At 52.8% G+C, this 25,672-nt stretch overlaps 7 protein-coding genes across 7 annotated transcripts; 3 read left to right on the top strand and 4 right to left on the bottom strand.

The window, feature by feature from the left end:
• Window positions 1-143: 143 nt before the first annotated feature.
• PG994_007727 (myosin type ii heavy chain) lies at window positions 144-7,505 on the bottom strand (the record flags this gene model as incomplete). Its single annotated transcript, XM_066859136.1, has 7 exons — window positions 144-632; window positions 699-1,798; window positions 1,857-4,494; window positions 4,541-5,980; window positions 6,041-6,135; window positions 6,188-6,995; window positions 7,050-7,505. 7 exons carry the CDS (start codon window positions 7,503-7,505, stop codon window positions 144-146), a joined length of 7,026 nt encoding a protein of 2,341 aa, XP_066714623.1.
• Window positions 7,506-8,816: 1,311 nt separating this feature from the next.
• On the top strand, window positions 8,817-12,698 carry PG994_007726 (uncharacterized protein; the record flags this gene model as incomplete). The annotated part of the gene is made up of 3 exons (XM_066859135.1): window positions 8,817-9,576; window positions 9,684-12,374; window positions 12,478-12,698. The coding sequence occupies 3 exons, from the start codon at window positions 8,817-8,819 to the stop codon at window positions 12,696-12,698; spliced, it is 3,672 nt and encodes a 1,223-aa protein (XP_066714622.1).
• A 956-nt stretch (window positions 12,699-13,654) lies between these two features.
• Window positions 13,655-14,347, top strand: PG994_007725 (uncharacterized protein; the record flags this gene model as incomplete). Its single annotated transcript, XM_066859134.1, has 1 exon — window positions 13,655-14,347. One exon carries the CDS (start codon window positions 13,655-13,657, stop codon window positions 14,345-14,347), a length of 693 nt encoding a protein of 230 aa, XP_066714621.1.
• A 576-nt stretch (window positions 14,348-14,923) lies between these two features.
• Window positions 14,924-15,766, top strand: PG994_007724 (uncharacterized protein; the record flags this gene model as incomplete). Its single annotated transcript, XM_066859133.1, has 3 exons — window positions 14,924-14,979; window positions 15,047-15,221; window positions 15,296-15,766. The coding sequence occupies 3 exons, from the start codon at window positions 14,924-14,926 to the stop codon at window positions 15,764-15,766; spliced, it is 702 nt and encodes a 233-aa protein (XP_066714620.1).
• A 366-nt stretch (window positions 15,767-16,132) lies between these two features.
• Window positions 16,133-16,619, bottom strand: PG994_007723 (uncharacterized protein; the record flags this gene model as incomplete). The annotated part of the gene is made up of 2 exons (XM_066859132.1): window positions 16,133-16,366; window positions 16,518-16,619. The coding sequence occupies 2 exons, from the start codon at window positions 16,617-16,619 to the stop codon at window positions 16,133-16,135; spliced, it is 336 nt and encodes a 111-aa protein (XP_066714619.1).
• A 1,286-nt stretch (window positions 16,620-17,905) lies between these two features.
• On the bottom strand, window positions 17,906-20,727 carry PG994_007722 (two-component system protein B; the record flags this gene model as incomplete). Its single annotated transcript, XM_066859131.1, has 2 exons — window positions 17,906-18,467; window positions 18,530-20,727. 2 exons carry the CDS (start codon window positions 20,725-20,727, stop codon window positions 17,906-17,908), a joined length of 2,760 nt encoding a protein of 919 aa, XP_066714618.1.
• Window positions 20,728-22,096: 1,369 nt separating this feature from the next.
• Window positions 22,097-24,328, bottom strand: PG994_007721 (bactericidal permeability-increasing protein; the record flags this gene model as incomplete). The annotated part of the gene is made up of 1 exon (XM_066859130.1): window positions 22,097-24,328. The coding sequence occupies one exon, from the start codon at window positions 24,326-24,328 to the stop codon at window positions 22,097-22,099; it is 2,232 nt and encodes a 743-aa protein (XP_066714617.1).
• Window positions 24,329-25,672: the final 1,344 nt, after the last annotated feature.

Below are 25,672 nucleotides of genomic sequence, written 5' to 3'. Positions count from 1 at the left end.
ATTCCACGATGATGTACATTAAAATGTTACACGTAGCCCCAATACCAATATGACATACAATCATCCCTTTGAAACGCCCTTATCAATGCCCGTCCCAGGTATCATCTCATCAACGTAACCGCGCATGCCTCATAATTAATCAATCACAAAAACCCCTTTGTCAAGCTGGGCACTCGACTGATACTGCTCTTCCGCTTGGGCACCTCAACTCCTGTACCACCCAAACTCGCAGTGTCGTCGCCCATCCACGCACTTGACCTGCGCCCACCTTCAAGGCCCCCCATGCTGAGTCGCACACTTCCGTTGACACTGCCCTTTTCCATGCGGAGGCCCTTCCATCCATCTAATTCACGCTCTAGCCTCAGTGCCCTCTCCTTTTCTTCCTGGAGTTCTCTCTCCGCCCGTCTCGCGGATATTTGGTTGGTAGACTCCGAAGCTTGTAGTTCGTCAATCGTCTTCAGGAGTTTCTCCATCTTGTCGCGTAGCCTTGCGGCATCCTCGGCGGCTTGGGTAGCCTGCTTGTCCTTGCGGTCAATCTGTGACTGCATGTCCTTCACAATACGATCGACATTGCGAACCGAGCGTTGCGACTTGGATTTCTCCGTTTCCTGTTCCTCGAGTTGTGATTCAAGCTGAGTAGTGTGTCAGTATTCGGTTCGTTTATGATGTTGAAGACTGTGTGTGAGTGGTATGCTGACCTCTTGGATGCGTTTGTGCAAGAACTTGATGTCGTGGCTGGTGCTCGAGTAGCCCTTCGTTTCCAGGTCAACTAATCGGACTTGGATCTCGTTCAAACTCTTCTCCAGCGCGGCCTTCTGCTTCGACAGTTCGGTCCCAATTTCGCGCTCAACGGCAATCTCCTTCTGGAGCTCATTTGCCAAGGACTCAGACCGCCTCATCTTCTCAACAGCCGCGGTTGCGATATCTTCCTGTTGTGCCAAGCCAGATTTCAACTCGAGGATGACCTTGTCAGTGCTCGCAGCATTGCGAAGCGCCGGGCTCTCACTATTGGCCAAATCGTCAAGACCTGCTTTGGCTTCTTCCAATCTTGCCTCGATGCTGCGCTTCTCGCGAACAAGGGCATCGCGTTCAGCCGTGACGTCGTCGACCGAAGTTCGTAACGACCTTACTTGAGACAGCAACGAGACTACCTTGGCTTGAGCCTCGTTATGGGCAGTAACGGCTTCATCTCGAGATGCAACAACATCCGAGAGAGTGGATTCGAGGCGCGCCTTCTCCTTCGACCAGGTCGAGCTATTGAGGACCTCGTCATCCCACTTGGACCTTAGGTCATCAAGTTCCTCGCGCAGGCGAGTAATCTCGGATTGCTTGTAGAGCTTCTCTTCTCGTGCCAGATCAAGTTCCTTGGTAAGAGTGGCGAATTCAGCTTGATACTTCTTGCGTGTTTGCTCCATGCTAGATTCCTTGTCCTCGACGTCAATAGCTCTCTGGTTCCTGTAGTCCTCAAGTTCATGCTGAAGTCTCTTCTTGGCCTGCGTGGCGGCTTCGTGGTCAGTGGTCAAGTCCTCTAGCTTCTCTTCCAGTCGCTGGTTTTGACGCTGCAAGTCTTCCAAAGAGCCATCGATACTCTTTTTCTCTGCCATCATTTCAGCACATTGCTCCTCCGCCTCCTTAGCTTGAGACTTTGCGAATTGCTCAGCCCGCGTAGCTTTCAGTACGGCAATCTCTGCCTGCTCAAGTTTGCTGAAGTACTCGTCGGCCCGGCTCTTATACAGGTTGAGACTTGATGTGACATCCGCCAACTTGGAAGCCTCGGCATCAAGACGAATCTGGAGGTCTGCGAAGTCCTCTCAGGAGTTGGGTGCGGCCAGCCGCTTCTTGTTCTCGGGCAAGACTCATTTCCTGGAGGTCAGATCTGGTGTCGCGTAGCTCTACCTCGAGCGAAGCACGTTCTCGTCGCATCTTCTCGAAATGCTCTTTGACGTCCGTCAACTCTGCGACAGCGTCATTATGGCTGTGCAGCAGTGACCGGCGAGAATCTTCCTGACTATAGACTAGATCGAGGATTTCTTCGTGCGACTTCGCTTGGAGGTCTCGCAAAGAAAGGTCTCCGGTTCTAATGGACTTTTCCAAGTGGGAAACCTTCTTTGCCGAGTCATCAAGCATATCGTGCAATCTGCTGTTGGCCTTCTCAAGCTTCTGAACCCGGCGCACAGATGGGCTTTCGGCAAACGGATCCAGCTCTTGGGTGGGCGTACCCCTCTCAAGCTGGCTCTGCAGGTGCCGATTCTGCATCTGTGTCAGCTGTAGCTGGTTTTGCAGCTCTTCAACTTCAGTCTTAAGATCTTGGCGGTTATTAAAGCTGAGAATGTCTGCAGTCTTGTCGGATCTACCGGAATCCTGAACAGCATCGTTGTCATTGCCAAGTCGCCGAGTCGGGGTAGTTGCGCCCGAGTGGTTTCGACCGTTAAGCTTGGAGCGTTTTTGTACCGGTGAGCCGTTGAATGGAGCCTCGTTAGGGTTGATCTCCTCCAGTTTCGGTCGTGTTCCCATATCGTCTCCTCGTGAAGCCCGCATCTCAGCCAGCTGAGCTTCGGCGTTAGCCCGGCCTGCTGCTTGTATCCGCAGATTCTGTTGCAATTCCTCGATCTTTCTAATCATCTCAAAGTTCTTGCTCATGATCTTATCATGGCCGCCCTCTGCTGGAATCGGAGGAACGATCTCGGGATCTACGGCCTTCAATACACGTAACAGCTGTGCACGGAGTTCTTCGATCTCCTTGCCCCGTGAGTCGAGAGTACCTTGCATCGTACGCACATTCGTTTGGGCTTGACTGCGCAGTTGTCGCTCCGACTCCAGATTACGGTTCAGCTCGGCCAATTGTGCTGTTGACTGGGAGGACATCTTCTCGGCGTTGCGGTTCGATTTAGTTTCTTGGGTGATCTTGTGGTTGAGGTCCTCGAGGTTGAGCTGCAGCTTTTCAACCTTCTTCTCAAGCCCAGCGATAGTCAATTGAGAGTCTCCGAACTGCTTGTTGAGCTTGGCATTTTGCTCCTCGAGTCTCGCCTTCTCACGCTGGAGGCTTATGACCTGCCCACGGGAGGCTTCACTAGCCCTCGAGCTGGAGCGGGCAATCTCAAGACCCTTTTGCTGGATCTTGTTGAGGAGAGCACGGTTGTCGTTCTCAGAGGCTGTCAGGCGACCCTTAACAGTAACCAACTCCCGCTCTAGTCGCTCTTTAGCCTGGTCATTCTTGAGGCCAAAGTCACCAGAGTCGATCATGAACTTGTTCAGGTCCTCAACCTGGTGGTTGAGTTTCTCGCACTCGGCCTCAAACCATCTGAGCCTCTCGTGGGAAGCGTCGAGGTCCCTTTGCAGACTCGCCTCCCGCTCACGCGCAGCCTTGGTGGCGATGCGCTCTCCTGCTTCCTCTGCACGCAGGCGTGCCTCTTCTGCCTCAGATTTGGCCAGGCGAAGTCTTTTGATCTCTTCCCGGGCTTCATCGCGTTCCTTTTCGACTGTGGCGCGAGCCTCGATGGTACGGCGCAGTTTGTCCTGTTGCAAATAAAGCTCCTTCTCAATTTCGATCTTGATTTCCTTGAGCTGTTCATGTTCTTGCTTCAAAGACTGAAGCTTGTGCTCCGCTAAGAGAGCAACGTCGTCACGCGACTGGCGCTCTCTGCTTAGGTCCATCTGGATCTTGTACAGCTGATCCTTAAGGTCTTTGATTTGAGACTCTAGTAGCTGTAGGTTCTGGTTCGCCTGGGTATCTTCAGATAGTCGGGTCTGCAGGAGTTGTTTCGCGTCTTCTGCCTCTCGCTGTAGCTGAGATTGTTGGGACTTCATGGCCACCATTTCGGCTTGCACTTCACGCAGTCGATTAGCGGTCTTCTCCTTTTCTGCCAGGAGGGTCTTCTTCTGCTCCTCGAAGCCTCGTTGCTCCATCTGGAACTTCTTATTGTCACTGCGCAGAACCACGAGTTCGCTTTCCTTCTTCCGCACAAGGTCCTCGTAGTCAGTCGATGTTTTGGATAGTTGCGATAGCTGCTGCTGGACGTCTTTGTTCTCTCGGGAGAGGTGTTGTTCGCGAGACTTCAGTGTTTGAAGCTCCTTCTGGGCGGTCGCGAGCTTGACATCCGAGTCCTGATCAGACTTGAGCAGCTTGCCCTCGAGGTCTCGCACTTTGCGATCCTTGAGGGACAGCTGACTTTGTAGCATCCGCACTTCATCCTCCAGAACCTTTTCTTGCGCACTGCGGTCGGCTTGCTTCTGAGATACATCACGGATTTCAGATTCCAGGTCACTGACCCGCCCGTCTAGAGATGTCTTCTCTTCCTCCAAGCGAGCAATCAAGGCTGCAGCCTGTTCGAGCTGTGACCGGTACTTGTCGACTTCGACCTCTGCGCGCTTCTTGGCATCAAGAAGATCGTCCAATTGGTCTTCGAGCCTCTCCTGGTCCTCGATAGCACCGGCTAGCTTATCTTCGAGCTCAACTTCACGCTGCTGGAGCCGCTTGAAGATTTCCCTCCTTGTCTAGTGCCAATGCTCTCTCGCTCTCCAGAGTCTGCTGAATTCGCACAAGTTCTGTGTGGCAATTACGTCGTTCATCCTCCAGACGCTGACGGTTCTCCGCTTCTTGTTGCATCTGTTCGTTGAGAAGCTTGATCTTTTCGTCTCTTCGCTTCACCTCAACAGCTGTGCGTGTTGTACCCAATAGTGGTTTCATCTTAATAAGAAGCTGCCACCACGGGTTTTCACAAAGGTCGAGGTACACGTTGAAGTTCCGCTGAATGACATGGGTGGCCTCTGTACGGTAAAGGCGTTTGTAGGCGGCACGTCGTTGGATGTATCCGCGGGCGACGGATTGGAAGCGAGACATTATTTCGGCGATCAGGGCGTCACGCTGCTCTTCAAGTTCTGCCAGCACTCCGGCACGGAAGAAGACTTTCGTTAAACCCACCCGATAGAGGGATTTGTCCAGCGAGAGCTTGCCCAGAATCATCGCAGCTGCAGCCTGTCCCTCGACGTATCCTTTTGGCATATCCTTGCATAGAACCTCATATCGTTGGCGGAACTCAGCGAAGGGCAAGCGGTTAGGGAAACCAGTCCTGGCGATTCGAATGCCCTCGAGGACACCGTTACACCTGAGCTGATCCAAGACAAGGAGCGCATTGAATTGCTTTGGGCGCTTCTTGTGGTTGGGTAGAATACACCGAACGAAATGCGGATGAGTCGAGTGAAGCTGAGCCATTAGGCTCGACAGTTGCTCCTTGTGTCTCTGAGCCACTGTACGGAACAGTCCTTTCTTGACCCGGCTGCGGGCACCCCCATTGTCATCCTCCGAGTCTGCACAATCTGCGAACAGGTTCGCCACGTGAGCATCGGTAGAAGCAGCCAATAGGCGGGTGATGTTGTCGTTCAGGGGGTCCTTGTTCTTCTCCAACCAGCCCTCAGTCGAGTATTCGACTTCGGCAGCATAGTGGGTCAAGATGAAGCCGTGCTTAGGGCCTGGTCTTGAAGTTCTATACTTGTTGGATTTGCGGTCCCAGAGGGAGTTCAGCTTTTCGGTGAAAGACTTGTCTGTGGCCTTGGGCATGACGCAGTCTTCGTCAAGGCATGAAAAGATACCGATAGGATTGGGCAATTCGATAAGATCGATCGTGGGCTGCAGATCGCGACCAAAATCAATGAATTTCCATTCAATCTGCTCCCGGGCATACTCCTCTTGTTCCAGGACAAACATGTGGTGGTTGAAGAACTGCTGGAGCTTTTCATTTGTATAGTTGATGCATAGTTGCTCAAAGCTGTTCTCCTCGAATATTTCGAAACCAGCAATATCCAGTACGCCGATGAAGTGAGAGTCGTCCAGACCCATGCCAGAGCGGTCAAGTTGGCGATTGATTCTCGTAACCAAGTCACCGAAGCCACGCTCGTATATACCTTTTGCCAGTGCATCAATGCTGAGCCGCACCTGATCGGGGTTCTGCTCTTTGGTGACCCACTCGCGGCCGGCCTTGACCTTTGGGTGTAGTAGGCCTTGCAGGAATGGTTCCAATGGGATCCCAAGCAACTTGCATACTCTAGCTGCAACCTCTTTGGCATCTGCTGCGAGTCGAGCCTGGTCGGCCATCCGGCTTTCCTTGATTACCGTGACATTGCCGAGATGCATAACTGCTGCAATGGTTCGTAGTATGGAATCTTGCTCTTGATCGGAAAATCCCATAACGTTGAATGCTTCCAGCAAGGAGTTCCCACTCATCGCGGTCAGACACTCCAGTAATGATATCATGGCCGTCTCGAGTGTAGGCGAAATCTTCTACTCCCATACCGTCAAGCAAGTAGTCATTCCTCATTTTCCTATCCGCTCCCTTCAGAAGCTGGTAGAAGATGTGGTAATTCCGCTCTTGAGCGTTGATGTGAACAACTCGCGACTTTTCCAGTAGATACCAGTCAATGAAAGCACCGGCGATGGCGCCAGCGCGATTAAATTCAATTCTGATGAACTTTCCAAATCGAGAAGAGTTGTTGTTTCGGACCGTTTGGGCGTTTCCAAAGGCCTCGAGGATCGGGTTGGCTCGTAGAATCTGCTGGGAGAGATTGGAATGCTGCCCGCGACTCTTCACGGGGGAGTCTGAGTGAGCCACCGCCGCTAGGTATTGAATGACCTTCTTGGTGTTTTCTGTCTTGCCAGCACCCGATTCCCCAGTAACCAGAATACTCTGATTTTCACCTTCGTCGACTAGATTCCGGAAAGCCTCGTCTGCCATGGCGAATATATGGGGTTTCGTGTCTTCGCGGTTCCGACCTTTGTACATGTTGACGTACTCGTTCGTGTAGATCGGCAATGGGCAGTACGGGTTCACTGTCACCAAGAACAGGCCTGAATAGGTGTATATGAGATCGGCGTGATACCTCATGTTGAGGTTGTATACAACCGAGGCTTCGTTGAGGTGTGTCAACTCAGCCATGTCGTTTACCTTGTCGAATTTGGCAGGGTTGACCTTATCCACGCTCTCGGCCTCGACCTCTCGTTGCTTCACTTCGTGTTAGCAGACGGATGATAGTTAGTGAATCTGCATGGGACATACGCTGCCATCGTCACATTGGACAAGTATCTTGCCATCGCCCAATTCCTCGACAACCCAGCCTTTGACGAATGCGGCTTGTGGATCCTTAAGCCAGACGTATCTCTTGCCGGAAAAGTCATTTTCTCCTTCAATGCCCTTGACGACATCTATACTCCTCCTGAGGTCCTCGGTTTTGATAAATGACGGGGCGAATGTGGATGTGCTGGGTGTGCTGCTGCGGGAATCGCTGCGAAATTGCCGCGTTCCGGCGGCGGCGGCTGGTAGGAAGCCGGGGGGCATAGATGATTGGGATTGGGCTCGATTGTGAGCAGGAGGCGTCGTTTTGCTCGATAACGGTGAACCGGGAGAGAAAATGGTGGATTTTGGCCTGCCGGCCATACCAATGCTCCCAATAGAACTCGGGCCTGGCGAGGTCGGACCGACCCTGGCGAAAGGGTTGTTGCGCCGTTGCGACATGGCGAGCTTCTGGCGGGCAGCCTGAGCTGGCTATGTTGTGTATGTGTTGTTAAGTTCAGCAAGCGGAAGCCAACTTGGAGTTGACTGTTTCCTCCTATGCAGGTCCTCTGCGCGCCAGAATGCAAAAAAGGAAAAGGAATGGCGGGTATTGCAAAAGTCATGTGTCCGCTGCACACCCCGATGCCATTAAGCGGAAATCCAAATTGTTTCCAAACAAGAAAGCCTATCAGAATAAGCGAAGAGCTATCGTCAATATCATGGTCCTCGTGAGTGCGTAAAGTAGTTTCAATTAATGCATTGGCAGCAGTTCGGGTAGATAAGAAGAGTAGGTAGGTAGGTAGGGCAGTCAGTCCTGCAGAAATGTCTCTCAATAGGTGCTCCCGCAAGAGGACAAAAAAGACGAAAGATCGAGATGATGTTGGCCCAAAGTGTTTACAGAGCAACCGATGTAAACAACAGTGGTAGGCGCTACGTGGTACACACCGCTTAAGGTTAGTTGGGCTTGGATTGACACGGTCAAACACCAGCCGCCAGCCGCTCTTTACCCAGCCTGTCCTAGCTGCCCCTCACTTCAATTGCTGTTCTTATTGCTGCTGAGCTCAAGATTCCGCCAAGATCGCCTTTACCGCGGGAAACACGCTCTAACCCTATCCATACTAGAAGCGCCCAGCTCAGCTACGGTGACGCTGCTGACTAACCCCACCCTAAGCTTCACGTTTTTCCGACCAATTTCCATCTTGGGGCCGCCGCCGCCAAGGTTCAGATGTTTGATTGAATTTCCATCAAATCTGGGATCAATCCGTTCGTTCACCCAACAAACATATATCATCATCAACGCGAAACCGCATAGCACATGTATAACGTGCCAAGCTCATCTACCTCGTACCCAACTCCAGTTCGTTGCTTGAAAGGTTGAGGCGACCGAGTTGTTCTTGCACATTTGCCTTGACCGATCCATCGTCGCGTGGACACGATTTCCCTACTACCCTACCCATCTGTAGCGCTCTCCAACCTCTGCCTCGCGACATCCACTTGGTGGACGAGGCAGCCTATCCAAATCGCGAACAGACTTGCCACTCACTTACAGCAATTTGACATGCACCAGCTGCCTAGAAGAGGCTTGGATTGTTTATACCTGACAAACAGGAATTCTTGATCGCGACTTTGGCAGGCGGACAAAGAATTTTATCCTCAAAGAATCCCCGTTATGCTGGTGGCGTTTCAATCTCAATTAGTTTTGCTTCACCTTGGTCGCACTAAATCTCGAACATCTCTCCTCAATCGAATCCAGTTGTACAAACATCCTCGAAGATGTCGCTCCCGCCCTACGCGTACGGCCAGTATCCCGGTCAACAATCGCAGCAGACCTATCCATATATACCGAACACCAGCCAACCTCCGGGGTTGTCTTACGGAGCGGTGCCACAGGTTCCGAATCCTGCCTTCATTACAGGTAACTTCGCCGCTACCAACAGCTCATTCGAACAAAATGGCAGCAGAATACCAGGTCTGGGCATGGGCGGCGCTTTCCCTTCGTCTGGAGCTGCGCCGGCCTATCCAGCTGTGAACGATTCGCTGTGGCATCAAGGGAATGTGGGTATCCCGAAGGCTACTCCTGTTCCCGCCGATCTGCAGCTACAGAAGACAAGCAATCTGCAAGCAGACCTTCAGGCTTCCGCTCCTGCTGATGCCTCCCGTTTTGGAGTTCGCTCTGCCCAGACTACTGGCAATGGAGATGTCCTCGAGGAGGGCGAGTTGAGCGAGGGCGAGTTTGAGGACCTATACGAGCCTAGACACTCTACCAATGCCGCGAGCGCCAAGCCTGCTCATGCCTCCAGGCCTTCAAGCACGGCTCTCGATAACCAAGGCAGTGCGGGCGATGCCGATGAGTCTTCCATCTATGACACAGGCTCTAGCAAGGGAGAAATCAACAATGATAGTATCTCGGTCTCACTGCCTGCTGTCGAAGAAAATGATGAGGAGTATACACCTGGCGAGTCCGGTGAGTCCGAGGTTATGCGAGTTAGGGATCGCTCTGGGTCTTATTCGCCTTACCTTTCCCCTAAGAGAGGTACAGAAGGAGGCCCCCACTATTGCTAGGGCACCACCCAGGACAGAACGTGAGTCTTTACAAGCTCAGTACAATTTTCGTGCCATTCGCCGACTGACATTATGCAGGTACCATCTCAACTACAGAACATGTACACTCATCCACCACTCGAAACGCCACGATACAAAAACCTATTAATCTTGGGACACCGAGTGGGCAAATGGTGAATCTAACACAGCCGCAGTTGGCATCCAGCATACCCTACAAGTCGGTGACTGAGGCGAAAAAGAAAGCCCAAGAGGCAATCTTGGGGCTTTGGCCCTTGAAGGTTCGATATCAAAATTACATTGATGAAGGAGTCGATCCAGAAGTTGTCAAGACCTTGTTTGCAGATCTGGGCTTGGATATGCCTGTGCAGAAGCCGACACTGCCAACTGCAAAACCAAGCTCCCAAGAGCTCCAAAAGCCCACAAAACAAACATCACCTCGGGAAGTCACATCGCCCATTCCAGCTCAAGCTTCCGACCAGTGTACCAGCAAGATGAACAGTGCTCCGAGCGTTAACCTGGCCGACAAAAAGGCTGAGGAACGGAAGGATAAGATTGCACGCATGTTGGCGGAGAAGAAGCAAAAAAGCGCCGCTGCTCAAGACACAACAAAGACTACGTCGTCGACTTCGCCATTTGCAGCAACCGCTCCAGCCCCGAAACCTGCTGAGTCATCCCCGGCGCAACTCAAGGCCAAGACCAAGGCTGAGAATACCTTGAAGCTGCAGCAGAAGCTTGCCGCACTCAGAAAGGCCCAAGAAGAGGCGGAGGCTAAGAGGAAGCAGGAACAAACCGCTACAAAACAAACATCAACCAATACAGCATCTCGAGCGCAGTCTTCTGATAAGTCCGCACCTGGATCTGGGGTTACGTCCACTCCTCAAAGATCCAGCCATAACTCGCCCAAGGCCGACATACAAGTTGGCTCTCCTGCTACCAAAGTTCCCGGTCTTGCTTTGTCTTCACTAGCCCAGCCAGGTGTTCAAGCCCGCAATTTGAAAAGACCTGTCGCTTCTGACTTTGATGGTTATTCCTCCAGTAATAGTATGCTTAAGCGTACACGAACTCAGGAGCGACTGATCATTGACGTTAGTGACGAAGACGAAGACGAAGACGACGAAGATATTGAGATGGACATTGGGTCTCCCATTGACGGGCCTCCTGGTGCTGCTATACAGACCCTTGGTGGTGGCACCCCCAGCCGGCCCAACTCGCTCGGGACGTTTCCGCCTTTGTCGACTGCCACGGCATGGCGGCACAAGTCCAGCCCAGTCCAAACTCCTCCCGAGAATAACCACAAACTCGACCATCTTCACAGGCAGATAGAAGAGGCCAAGAAGAGGATTGCGGAGGCGGAGGCGAAAAAGGCAGCTAAAAAGCCCAATGGTTCCGTTACGCCAGTGACCGCCGCTTCCCCGGCCCCAGCAACAAACTCTTCCCTTACGTTGCCGAAGCTTTCTGAGCTTGCCAAGGCTACACAAAGGGCAAAGAGCGAGAGGCGCGAGAGGATTGCCAGCCATCACCTACCTCAGGTTGATGCTGCTTTGAAAGAGAAGCAAGAAAGGCTGAAGCAGCTTCAGCTGGAAGCGGCCCAGGTAGAGCTGGAGGTGCAGGCAAGACTTGAGGAGCGGAACAGACTCAGTGCTGAGATGGACGCACTGAAGGACAATGACACAGATGTCATCAATCCTACCGTTCAGTCGCCACTCCCGACTCCAGATCAGTCCTTCGCCGATGACTACAAACGGCCTCAATCCGTTGCTCCAGTGCCCATCACAACTGCAAACCCCCCATCTTCTGAAGCACCCGAGACCAACACCATGCAAGATCCGGTCACTTCTTCAGTAACAGCGAACGCCAAAATTCCTCAGGCGCCTTCGACCAAAGTACCAGAACCTCAACCTGAGGCAACAGAAGAGGATCCAGCCTCTTCGAGTGAGAAGTCTGATATGGATATCGATTCGTCTGATTCGTCTAGTGATGAAGGAGAGGATATGAATATCGAGCCAGCCGAGACCGGAGAACCAGCTGCCCCTTCCCTGATCAGGCAGAACAGTGCCACATCAGTCGCGCAGGCGGCATCACCTGCCAAGGAGACTTCGAGAGGATCGTCCAAGGAGGCGGTGCAGGAGACGGAGGTCAATGAGCCAGACATCAGCCTTTCTTCGACTGGGTCCAAACCCCAAACGGCCACACAAGTGGCCAACGATGCAGATGCGTCGCTGCAAGCTTCCGTTGCTGACCCATCGGCCGATGAAGACGAAGAGGATCCTTATGAACCGGTGCTAGGTCAAATCTCGAGCACTGACAAAGTACAGGGGTCAGATGAGGAGGAAGGAGAGGTAGACACCCTCACATCCTTGTGGCATATCATTCTTACCGCTAGCCAGATCCCCGACGATGATCCGTACGAGTCAATCCCGGCTCAGCCCGTCGAACCAGCTTCCGAACCTACCGCGCAAGCTACCAGCGGCGAAGTACAACTCCGCTCACCAGTGGAGCGCAGTTTACTAACCATGACACAGGCTGAAGAGCAACCGACTTTGTTGTCGTCAAAGGATCTTTTGTCGTACCAGAGCCCTCTGAGGTTTTTCCGCGCTTACAGGTTTCACCCTAAGTATATGGATGAAGTACGCGGGGGCCTTAGGTCCAAGACGTACAGTTCGCGAGTTAATTATAACCTTCCTCTTTGCCCATCTTCCGATGAACGGAAAACGTGCCTGAACGGGCCCGGCTGCCAGTATCAGCACTTTTCCGACATGCTTGCCTCAGGTGAGTCAAGGCGGTTTTAATACACATTGCGCTACACACCACCTGGACCCTGGATGTTTTCCCCCCTTTGGATGACTGACCTCAAACCTCTGCTGGACTTTAGACTCGGACATCATTGCCTCGCTGGGCTCCGTCGACTCGTACAATGGAGAACAAAAGGGTCGTTTCATTGACGGCCTCAGAAAGGTCCTGAGCGACCTGAAAAGCGATTCCAGTCGTCTCAAAGACTTCGATTCCATCACGTCTGCCATTCTCCAGTATCGAAGAGAGTTCTTTGGTGGGGATGACACCAAAGTGTTACCACTTGAAGGTGTCGCCATCTGAGTAAACGCAACACAACCTAACTTGACAGATATGGTAGCTACCGTGCTATCCCGAGCTTTGTAGTATATCCTCCTTTCGTCCACTCCCCTTTTTCATTTGGTCTGCGGCACGTGTTGGGTGGTGCAGTGCAGCTGAATGTGCCATACGACGCGCAGAGCCGCAAGCGGCAGCGTTTCTTCGTAGATGTTTGCATTTTAGCCCATCACGGAAAGAGTTGGAAGGCGTTGGTATTCATGGTTTACATCGATACCCCTGTTCAATAGTGGCAGCGTACATTACAGCAGCTTCAGCCACTCTTAGGTTGACCATGCCGGAGTTGGGCTGGCGAAGAGGCCGGTCTGGCAGAAGAAGAAGAGGAGAAGAAAAAAAGAAAAAACAGGGGAGTATGACAGAAAGATGCTTTGAGAGCACAAAAGTGAAGACGGAGGCAGTTGTAGTGTGTACAGATATTGGACAAGGTTAGGGCTCCAGCATGCTTTCCAGCAAGCATTATGAATGGGCATCGTACACTACTTAGCCGCTGCTACGATAGGTGAGACGGTGCCGCCCGGGGCATAGACAATCCAAGGTGAAGCCATTCAATATAATACGTTTTGAGATCCTGTTCTACCCGATAGACTTTTGGCGTCTTGGAAGCCGTAACCATGAGTAGGACGAAGAATAATCAGTTGTTTTAAGTCCCGAGTTCATCGTTTTCAGACTATGTTTAACCTTAGCAGTACGCGTGGACGTAGGTTAATTAGGTCGGAAGTGCCGTTATATACGCCTGGGCCTTTGTAACAACAGGCTCTTCTGTGGCAGAACCGGCGAATTTGTGTGCACACCCAGCAACCAACAACACCCATCACTTTCCACCAACCAAACAACCCCACTGCCAGCAATCAATCAATCAACCGCTTGCTGTGTAAATACCATTTGTCCATCCATTACAAAAGAAGTAAATTACGAAAGCCATTATGAAGCCAACCGAGATTCCACTCGGCCAAGCCCCAACCTTTGCGGCCGAGACCATCCCGACGCCCACCTACGGGCCCGGCGGCTCGTCCACCGCCATATTATCCACCGCCATCGCGGCGCCGCCGGCGACCTGCCTCGCCGTGGTGCTGGACCCGTCCACCTACCCTTCGTGGGGCAAATGGATCCCGCGCGCCGTCCTCGAGACGCCCGCGCCCGCGTCTGCCGTGGACGAGGTGCCGGCCGCGCTCGCGCCGCACCTCGCACCAGCAGAGGACAGGGCCGGTCTTTTGCTGCGCGGGGCTAGGTTCTGCTTCGACGTGCACATGGACCAGGACAGCGCATCGGCGCGGAAGACACGTCTCGAAGTCACGCGGCTCGAGGAGTTTGTGCGCGAGGAGAAGGAGGACGGATCCGGCGACCACACGAAGAAGAAGGGCCTCCGCGTCGCGTGGAAGACGCAGGGGGATCCGTGGCACGTACGCGCCGAGCGCGTCCAGGAGTTCGTCGAGGACGGCCAGGGCGGGTGCGAGTACTATAGCTACGAGACGTTCCACGGCGTGCTGGGCTGGACCGTCCGGCTCTTCGTGGCGGGGCAGCTGGGCGAGGGGTTGCGGCAGTGGATGGAGGGACTGAAGGACGAGGCGGAGGCTAGGGTCGCGGCGGCGACGACGACGGCAGCTGTGGCTGCGTAACGGGGATGCTATACTCACAATCACTCTGACTTACTATTGTCGGATACGAACTGTTCTAACGATTTTCGTACTCGTCTGCAGCGTTTTTTCCATGTTATTTTCAAGGGCTGTGATGCGTGATACGCCACTCCCAACATTGCTGTACTTGGAAGACAGTGCATATCAGACGGGCGAAGAATATACGTATACACTGTTTGAAGTTCTATGCATATAACTCTCAGGTACACTACTTAATTACTGGAATTGTCCCATCTATAAGAGCTCTACCGCTTCCTACGGGTCATGCCGGTATTCTTTTCGCTGGATGTATCCCGCGTGCGGGGCCGTCAAAAAAGCTCCGGCTCACTTCTCGGGCTAACGGCATGTGATGATCACCCAAAACTCGAAGATAAACAACAATGTAGTTCTTCCGCCATCTTCTTCATAACCACGAGAGCCAATTCGTTTAATTCCTATTAATACTTATCAATCTGCCTCTCGACTGGTTTCTTAATGTTCAGATCAGCTGCGAACCTATACTCTAGAACCCTTACTGGCAGTTGCCGTTCCTATCGCCAGACTCGCAAGCTCAGCAGCATGGCCACCACCATGTCTCAACAAGACATTATCAAGGCGCTCCAGGAGTACACATCGTACGGCTCACTCACTGCCTGGATTTTACACGCAATGCGACAATGGTCATTAATGCTCGGCTACTAGATGCGATGTCTCGGACGCACTCTGCAAGCTCAAGTACCGCAACGGCGGCTTCCTCCCCGGCCTGACCATGTGGTCGCCCCAGCGGCAAGACGGTCCCACCAAGATCGTGGGCCCGGCGTACACGGTCAAGTACGTGCCGCTGGACGACCCGGCCCCGAAACACCCTACCCATTATGTACGTGTGTCATTGACATCCTCACATGCATACGCACCGAAACTACTATGCTTACATGCATAACAAACCTACAGATCGACAGCGTTCCCGCAGGCGCCGTCGTCTTCGTCTCGGCCCCGGCCGGCACGCCCAACGCCGTCTACGGCGGCCTCATGTCGACGCGGGCGCGCGCGCTGGGGGCCGTGGGGTCCGTCATCGACGGCCGGTTCCGCGACGTACAGGAGCAGCGCGCGCTGGACTACCCCGTCTTCGCCCGCGACGTCGGCACGGCGCCGCCGGCGCCGCTGCTGAAGGTCGCGGGGGTCAACGTGCCGGTGAGGCTCCAGCAGCAGCAGCAGGGAGAAGAAGAAGGAGGAATGTTGTTGACGGTTCGGCCGGGGGATTATCTGATCGGCGACGCAAACGGGGTCGTGGTGTTGCCGGCCGAGGAGGCGGAGCGGGCCCTGCCTCTCATGAAGAAGCAGGTCGAGGCGGACGAGAAACTGGCGGAGGCTATTCAGGGGGGTATGGGGTTCAGTGAGGCTAGCAAGAAGTTCCGCTCGTAATAGCAGGAACAGAGTGAATATGACGAAGAGATGCTGGAGGATTGTCTCGATCAGTGTCTTGATCCTTGCTGGTAGCAAGGAAAAACAGAAACAGCCACATAATTATAGGACAGGTATTCTGGAAAAGAAGTACTTCACAACTTAGGCAGGTAATGTGAATTTTCCATATTGATAATAGACAAAAGTAGAGAGATATCATATGCTTCATAAAACAAACTACGCATTCATCCCCTACACTGCTGCGTGCTGTTGGTGATTCCATTCCTTTTTCACAAGGTTAACCAGTTCAACCACCCTGGGCCAGTACAGGAGCCAAAACAGTATAGAAAAGTGACTCCCCCTCCATACTAATCTCCTTCTTCTTCGTTACAGACTAGCACCGGCCTCATAGTACACCGTCATGACGCCCGAGGGCCCGCCCTGAATCCCGAGACCCTTGGCGTAGTCCCGGAGCGCGGCGTGCGCCTCGCACTGCTCGTCGTAGTACCGCATATCCTCGAGACTGGCGAACTCGGCCTTGCTGACGACGGTCCAGCCCTGCGATCGTGAGTCCTCCATGGCTTCGCCGACCGCCATGTGAACGATGTAAGGCTTGCCGTCCTGTATTCCCCTCATAATTAGCGCCAGTAAAAGAGAGGCAGGAGCAAGTCATGGGGACTAGAAGGGGCATGTGGTAGATTGAGGATTATCGGGATAAGAACGTGCAGCAGCACTTGGATGTTCCCTTCGGGTAATGTTACTACTGACTGACCTTCTTCTGTTCCTTGAGAAGAGTCGCGTATGCGTTGATGAGTTTCTGCTGGGCCGATGTGTCGGGCAGCTTGAACATGGTGACTCTGTGGATGGGTGCCATCTTGGTATGCTTTCTTCGTAGCTGTTGTTGTTGATCTGGATCTGCTTACTTGTTCAGACAACCCCTCTCATAAGGTTTGAGGGGGACGACGCCATGCCCTTATATATGCAGCGGAAGTGAACGTATATATTAAGTTGTAGGAGTGGCACATTTATTACCTGCCATTCCTACCCACCTACATCCTTCAATCCTTCCCCGGCCCATCTTGGCAAGGAAAGATAATAGTACGGAATTGCCTCTGTTTCCTATGCCTCGGGTTCAGCTCGGACGTACGCCTCCAACGAACGAAGGTCATTTCTGGGATAGGATGCCCAGAAGGATTCCCCCCTGACCCTCCCCCCATGTGACGAAGCACGCTAATCTGTCTGGTCTGCCCCAGCCCGAGCGGGATGCAGGTCCTTCCCGCCTCTACAGAGTTCGGTATATGCGAACCACTAATCTCCCAGCCTACGCAAGAACGCTATTCGCGGAGAGCAGGGAAGGGGAAAGACCACGTCATGCCGGGTCATATGTATCGACGCGGCCACGAAAACAAGAAGAGGCCTCGGAACAGCCAAGGTGCCTGGCGCCAGGATAGTCAGATGCGTGTGCCCCTGCAGCAAGTCGGAGACGTGTTAAAGATCGTCCCGCTTACGCGCACGCCCACGGACATGAGCGTGGGGGTTCGCCGGACGGAGCGCGCACAGCAATTGACCACATCATCCCAGCCTCGGAAAAGAATCCGAAAACACAATATGGTCCATTGTTGAACCTAAATCCTGTCAGACTGCACACTGCTGTCTCTCTCGTACAACTTCCAAGTCTTGGGGGAAGCCGACGAAAACAAGAAGTCCCAAGACCTCGACGCCAGCCGATAGTGCGGTGTCACTAACATAGCCTCACTGCGCATGCATTTTTCAACGAGCAGTTCGCACCCGGGATCGTTGTCAAGATGGTTCAGAATATTTCTTATTCACCAGTGGTCTTCCCAAGAGTACAAGAGTCAGGTACAGCTGCCAACCCAATCATAGCCACAGCATATCTTCCACGGGAGTACATCGGCACACCAGAATACCCCCTCAGCTCACACATCCATATCGTGGTCCCTGCAACTGTATATCCTCGTCTTTCGCACAGGGGTATCTAATCAAACAGCAACGCAACCAATGCAGTGTTTTGACTCTCCGTTCCTGTAAAATATTCGGGTTTAGACCATCTAGATGTGCAACAGCCCCCTCGATTCTCCTCAACAGCATCGGAATTCCGTCCCTATGTACTGATAGGAAGCCAGAAGGCATAGGTAGCACTTACTTCTCCGTACCCTCCCCATTTTCCTTCTTATTCATGCTCAGCCTGCGCACCGTCTTCTCCATCGTAGTGATAAGCTCCGGTATCCGGTACGGCTTCACCAGGACGTCGTCGCATCCCGCTGCCTTCGCCTCTTCGATCTGCTCCATCCTGGCATTCGCCGACACCGCAATGATGGGGATTCGAGGTGACTTCAGCTTACCGTCCGCTTCCATCTCACGAATGTCCCTTGTGCAACTTAACCCGTCCTTAATTGGCATTTCCATGTCCATCATGATTACAGACAGCGGGAAGTCGCCTCCGCGGCGATCCGTCTTCTCCAGTAACTCCAGTGCTTCCAGACCGTGGTTCGCAACCTGCACGTTGTAGCCCCTCTCTTTCAAGGCACGTTGCGTGATCTTTTGGTTGACGAGGTTGTCCTCCACTATGAGGACCCCGTGGATCAGCTTATCCTCGGCAGGGGTACCGTCGTGGTTTGCCATGGTCGGTGTGCCGGTGGGGGTCTTGAGAATCTTCTCGAGATTTCTGTTCGTTTCCCTGGCCTCCTGAGCTGCTGCATCGCTGGGAACATGCGCCTCTATGTAAAAGGCAAAGGTAGATCCATGGCCAGGTTCCGATGCCACCCAATAGCCCCGTTCTGCATCTCGGTCAAGCGTTTCGAGATGAAGAGGCCCAGCCCAGAGCCGCCGTATTTGACGTGGGTTTTGGGTGACGCTTGGACGAAACGCTGGAAGAGCGATTTCTTCTCGGCATCATTCAGGCCTTGCCCGCTATCCTTGACTTCGAACATCAAGAAGGTGCTGTCGACTCCTATCTGTACTCGTTGAGGTTCTTGCGGCTCTTCCAACGTGCGGGGAATGAACTGCACAGAGGAGGTTCCATCTCGGGGCCGACTCTTGGAAGCGCTCATTCTTATCGACACTTCTTTTTGGGCCTGGTTCTTGGTAAATTTCAATGCGTTGGTCAGGAGGTTGATGAGAACTTGTTTGAGTCGCGATGGGTCGAGGTCGAGGAATTCGATGTTCAGGTCGGTATAGGAGGGATCCACTGTCATCGTGAGGTTGATATCTACGCTTCGAGCCTCTACTCGGAACATGTTGAACGCCTCTTTTACAATCAAGATGGGATTGACGGTTGTCGGGGTTACCGACAAGAGGTTAGAGTCCATTTTCGACATGGTTAGGATATCATCCACAATGCGGCTTTGGTGCTGAGTACAGCTTAAAACAGTCTCAGCGCTCTCGATGGTATTTTGCACCAAGTTCGACGCTCTCGAGATGTTATCTGACACCCATTGTGTGGCCATCGTCTTAGGGAGCCCAGAGCGCAAGTTATTGAGCAGCTCACTCACCTGGGTCTGAGAAGCAAGAATGGAGTCGCCGCACTGTATAATGGCACTCAAGGGGTTTCGGAGCTCGTGCGATGTCATGTCGATGAAGTTCTCCTGCTGCCTTTTCGACTCGATGGCTTCTTCTTGCCGCCTGATAGCTTCTTGTTGGCGGCGGATGGCCTCTTCTTTGTGCTGCCTCTCCGATTCAATCCGCCAGTTGTGCAGAGACATGTCAACTAAGCAGCCAGTAAAGGTCTGAATAGTATCCTCCGAGTTCTTGACGGGCATGAAAGTCGCCGATGCCCATCGCGGCGCAATGATCTCATTCCCAGAGCTGTCCTTTTCAGTCCAGGTTTTCTTCAAACGGATCTCGGCTCTCTGCTCGTGACGACCACCGGCCACCAGCCTATCCAAAGATTGCTGGATAAGAGGTAGGTCTTCCTCGACCACGCAGGACTCAAATGGTTTGAGGGAACCGTTGGCGATGTCTGGCTTTTCAAGACCGCACATTCGGTAGAATGCGGTGTTCGCCCATTGCAAGTGGCCGGCCATGTTCAGCTCATACATGCCGACGGTTGCCGACTCGGCCATCTCCTTGAAATTCTGGTGCTGTTGAGCATGCCGCAGGGCCTCCTCGAGCGCCAACTTGTAGAGAGTGACATCGGTCAGACAGGCCAAGACTCGCACAACCGTACCGTCAGGCGATAGCTCGCCCTTCAGCGCTGCTGATATATAGCGCGTCTTGGGCTTCTCTGCTGTGAAATCGAGACCGGCTTTCTCCAGGCTTGGGGAACTCCCAATGGGAGGATGCAGGGGGTAGTCACTGTCGCCGCGGACGCGAAATTCGATGCTGACAGTGCCCGAGTGCCTCATTTCAGACCAGGCTCGAGTCAAGTTGTGTCTGTCTTCCTCGAGGATGCGATCCATAAAGATTGATGATTCAAGTGGAGTAGATTTTGGTACTCCTATAATACGATACCATGCATCGTTAGCAAACGTGATATTTCCTTCACGGTCTCCAAAGCAGGCGCCATTCGGAATGAACTCGGCAATGGACTGGAATTTGGCAATCGATTCGTTTGCCTCCTTGGTCTTGACCGCGATCTGCTCTTTGACGAGCGCCTTGTTATGGGCCACCTGCTTGTTGCACCCCACGATAACCCATTTCTGGCGGAAAGGTGTACGCGACCAGCAGATGTCGTGGTGCATAAAAGTTTTCGATTTCGTGTCTCCATCTAATGCGTCGTTGCCTCCGATCCAAGCCAAAAATCTCCCATGGCCACTGGTGGTAACCCTCAACACTTCGTCGTGCAGGCCCGGTTTCGATTCTAGAGCCGGGTTGGCATGGACAATGTTGAGCTGCGGGTGCTCCTCCTGCTGCGGAAGGGAAGATGCTGCAGATTCAGCAATCTCAACGATAAAGGTCGGCCGAATGTCGTTCGCTAAGACTTCTACGATAGTGCTATCGAGACGGGTTTCGGTCTGCGCCATCATGTCGTGGCTAGCGCGGGTATTCGGGTAGGCATGCAGCGGAGCAGGCGAAGATGCATCATTGAACCCAGGGTTGGGTCAGGATACAGCGCTCGCCATGCGCCAGCCCCGGTCGAGCTGGGAAGAGTTCGTCGTGGTGTTCTTCGGCTAAGAACGAGAGAGGGGGAACGGGAGGGAGTGATAGGTAGCTTGGCCGCGGTAACATGCACGGAAACGCACAGGCACAGAAGAAGTATTGGTTAGTCGAACAGAGGTGACGGGAAACAACTCAGGGACGGACGACAGGCAGAGATAGGTTTGGAGGAGTTAAACAAAATGCGGGTGGTGTGCACAAATTCCGAGGTGCCGGGGCGTGCCACCACAGTGGATCAGTGATCAATCAGATATGTCAGGTAGACGCTACTTTGCAGAGGCTTGGCAGGCCTCACTGGATGATGATGATGGGACAAGGGGCACAGAAGGGGGGGCGCCAGTCCAGCACCTTACCCACTGTTGATAGGTGGACTTTAGGGTGGGCCATCATCTCCTAACCTCCTTACGCAGTAGTGATTGCCTTACCTTGGGCCTTAGCAGCCCAGGTATCAGGTAGTAGGTCGAAAAGAAGCAGATGGGCAGGCAGGCGGCAGGGTACATGGCACATCTGAAGTGGAAGGAGGAATCCGCGTGGTTCTGCGCATGGCAACCCAGCGTGCCAGTCAGGGTCTGAGGGGGGTAATGTTGTAGCGCTCAGATCAAGTGCGCTACTAACGACAGGGCTCACTAACGTGCTTTCCCTTGTGCCTGGCTGCGCCAAGATGCCGTGGCGTCCTTCTAGAGGAGTTCTAGAAAAAAATTGAAATCCTTTCAACGTCCATCTGAAGTCATGGATTCGGTACTTATCTCCATGCCACAGCGCAGCGCAATTCTCCATACCAGTCATCCCATATTAGGGTTTTTGGTACGATCCGGAGATGGGATGCGAGCTGGTCGCGGTGTACATATGCAATTTGTAGTTGCATTCGCAAGCAGGCAGAAAATGGTGGGAACTGCACATGTCAGCTTGGGGAAATGGGACCCTTAATTAATAAAAAAAAACAGTTTCGCCTGCTGCTGGAGATGCCTGTGCAAAAGAAGAACGAACACCCTCTCGCATTCGGTTGATGCCTAGGAAAATCAGACCGGGCTTTTATTTCGCGGCTCATATTTGGTGCTTAATGTAATTACAGTACGCCGTTAACTCCTTGTCCATACCAAGAAGAGATCCCATTAACGCCCTCTGGCAAACAAGCTCCGAATGACGTAACAAGGCGGGTGGATAAGCATGTAGGTTTTTCTTGTAGTAGAACCACCCACGGCAGACCAAAAGCCGAAGCCGTGCAATTTGTGGTCATCAAGTCAAATGTCGCACATGGGTATCAAACACCTCGTTTCTCCAGCCCCCAATCTCGTACTCTTCGATCCGATCTTTCGCCTGCTCCGCCTCTTCATGCCACAGCTTTGCAACACTGGCAGGAGTATAAACCCCCTTGAACACGCCCTTGCCAGGCTCATCAACGCCCACCCGCGTGTACAGGTCGGGGTCTTCCTCCGGCAGTATCCTCGCGGCTACTGCTTTGAGGAATGTCATCAAGTCGTCAGGGTTCGATATCCTAGTTGCTCGCATTCTCTCTCTGGCGTACAAAAGCTCGCGATTGGCGGCGTGGAGGAAGTCGCTAATGGCAGAGGCCATCTGGACCTCCATAGTGGCCTTAAGTATTGGCCGGAGCAGAGGCTTGATGAGCCAACCCAGCCACGAGAACTTGCTCTTCTTGAGGCTGTAGTTGAGCTTGTGTACACGAACCCGAACCGCCTTCAACGTTAGAATCTGCTCTAAGCGCTCGCGGCAGACCTCCACCTCAAGATGAATATCGATGCCGCGCTCGTCCAAGGCAAACCCCGCTATTCCCTGGTCGGCAAGACGGAGAAGCCCGCTGTGAGCGCGCAGCCAGAACCCCATTTCATCCGCGCGGCAAGAGAGACCATCGATCTTGATTAGCAGCAAATTTGTTGTGCTGGTAGCGGTGCGGAATCGTGCCTTACGGATTTCGAAATCGTTGTAGTTCTCTACCTTCAATCTGTAAGGGAGGAATGATGTATGGTTGACAGTCTTGCCCGGCTCGACGATAAGATTCTCTAGTAGCAGATCAATCTGTGGTGTGCTGATTTCCAGTCGTGGAATTGGAAGGTATTGAATAGCTGATATCGCCAGCGGGACGAACACACTCAACGCGTCTTGCATCAAGTCGGGATTGGTAACAGTGTTGGTGGGCGATAAGACACCAAAAATGCGCAGAGTAGTTGTCATCAAGTTGTGGACATCCTCGTCCCTGAGAATACTCTGGTAGGTGACTGATAGTTGCTGCAGGAGCTCGTCAGCATCATGACGCAAACTACCTTCGGTCCCAATCTTCTTGCTCTCCTTGCGCAGGTCGTTTAGCTTTTGGTCGGCATCGTTGAAGAACTCGGGGTCCGTCAGGAGTCGCTGTAGACTATCGCCCAGCTCCTGCATGAAGTGTTCGAATTCGGGGTCCTTGTCCTTGTGAGCCATGACCTTCTTTAAGAGCTCTTCGCACCTATCCCATTCCTCCTTATCGCCAAAGCTCGTGACGAAAGCCCAGATGTTCTTCATGGCGCGATCAGTTTCCTGATTTTCGTGAACATCGTCTTGAGCGACCTCAGCAATCTCCTCGGCTGCCCGGGAGTAGACCATAGCATAACGCTTGATCAGTAGGCCAAGCGTGGACACCGAGTCCGAGTAGTCCGTGCGCTTTCGAAGGTTGAGAACAACCTGCTGTAGTCGCTTGAGCAAGTTCTTGCCTTCGTCCCCAGACAGTTTGTCTTCTGCGCTCTCTACGGCAGCCTGGGCAACATCTTTGCCCTTTGCGGCCACGATATCAGCAACATCTTCCACCTCGCCCTGTAGCTCCTTTCCTGACGGCGTCTTGCCATCTGTGGCCGGCCCATTTGCTTTCGCAGCACCTGCCTGCTCCTCGGCGGAGGGCTCGATCTGTTTGCCGGCTTCCTCGGCAGCAGAGCTCAACGCAAAGGCCGAGTCCTTGAAGATCTCCCTGCCCACGACGCTGAGATCGCCAAGGAAAATGCGGAAATCACGGTTGGTGAACAGTAGCGACCCGACGGTTTGCAGACTCTTGTAAGCAGCGGCGGCATCGGCCTTGGCCTTGGACTTTTGGGCTCGGGCCTGCAGATCCGCGACATCTACCGAGATTCTGCTCTTGGTCAAAAACCAGATAAGATCCTGCAGTTGGTCCTGGCTGTTCTTGTTTCGCAAAAGCGCGATGAACTGGTGGAGCCACTGCTTGGTGAGGCGGACCAATCTCCTACCGCTGTCTGATAAGTCTGGGTTGTCGGCATTGAGAACATCGCTGGCCATAAGCGTTCGCAAATTGACGATAGTCTGTTCAGTGCTGGGCATGTATCCTCGAGTCAGGGCCCGAACCATCTGGTAGCTGTGGAGCTTGCGCTGAAGTTCCCGTTGGAGGTGCGTATCTTGTTCATATTGCGGCAGCAGAGGCTCGCGCTCCGCGTCGCTGCCTTTTCCCCAACCAAAACACGAGGACAGCATTTTTATGATGGGAGTATAACACGGATATCAAATTATCGCATTGTTGTTTGAATGTGTCTTGCGTGAGGGAGCTTTACATAATGTTTGGGGTGAGTGGGTGTATTGTCGGGTGTTGTATTGACACATGCTGTTCGATCGAAAGCTGTGGCTGCGACTGTAGCTCTCACAATGACGTACGTCGTGGACGGTGGCTTCACTCTCAAACTAGTAGCGCGAGCCAACCCGGACTTTATTGGCCGGACAGCGCAATCCCTGTCGGCTAATGTGAACCTTGGCAGTGCTAACTCCAAGCAAGCTGCAACTTCACCCCAACGAAGTCAGTCCGGGCTTCTGGTCCGGGGAGGTTTGCCTGATCGAAATCCAGATCGACCCTTTTTAGGCGAGACCACGGTATTTAATAATCAACATGCTAGTTTAGCAAGGGTCTTTTCTCGTATCATCGGGTTGCATCTTACTACCTACTATTGTACGATATCTACATAAAGTATCTAAGAGGAAGAAAGACAGCCACCAGACTGATGCACTCACAGTACATGCAGCAGAAGCTTGACAGTTCGGCAATGAAGATGGCCGTGGCGTTGTAAGTTGTAGTCATCAGAAGCCAAGGTGAAGTTCAACACGCTGAGACAAGCAGCTACCACTATCCGATACATCTTACCCCTCTGCGTACAGTGCTTGCAGGTAGCAGTGGAACACGATGCTACTTTATGATTCAATATGCGTCGATAAGTGGCCCTTTCCAAAGGTGAGCATCAGGAGTCATGGGAGTCATGTTGCATTTGACTGTGTTCATTTCCTGTAGCTACCCAGATACACTGTAATTCAAATGCCTGAGGCAGTTGCAATCAGAATCAAATATTGTGCCAGTCGGATAGAAGAAAATCTATTGATCAAGGCATCAGCAACTCAAAATTGAGGCTCTTGCCCGTAAGGTTCGTTCTTTCCGATAGGAGATAATGAGGAAATCTCCACATCAAAGAGCTTGCTGGCCAATTAGAAAAGTTATTTGCCTTAGCTTGCCTCAAAGGTGCTCAGTTGAATTTAGTGGGGCATCTTCAGAGAGCTAGGCTGCAGGCAGCTGCCTGGATCAGCCTGGATCAGCGTGCCCCACCGCGGCTCTCTGCCAGCGTATAAATATCTGACCTCCCACCCTCTCTCTCAGTGAACTCTTTTTCCTTTCCTCTTCATACTTACCTTGCTGGGGCTCGAGGAGATCAAGTATTCCTTGGGCCAGTCTGAGAAACCTGCATTGCACATCGCGGTGTTTGTCTTGCTACACTATCCTTCGGGGTCGTGTTCAGTGGAATTTTTGTTGGCAATCTTCTTTTCATTGTGCGCATTGCT

The sequence above is a fragment of the Apiospora phragmitis genome (assembly GCF_038363925.1).
Source record: "Apiospora phragmitis strain CBS 135458 chromosome Unknown utg000007l:2111988.0-4706623.0:1.0-2598199.0, whole genome shotgun sequence".
Lineage (NCBI taxonomy): Eukaryota > Fungi > Ascomycota > Sordariomycetes > Amphisphaeriales > Apiosporaceae > Apiospora > Apiospora phragmitis.
This window is presented reverse-complemented; position numbering and strand designations above follow the sequence as displayed.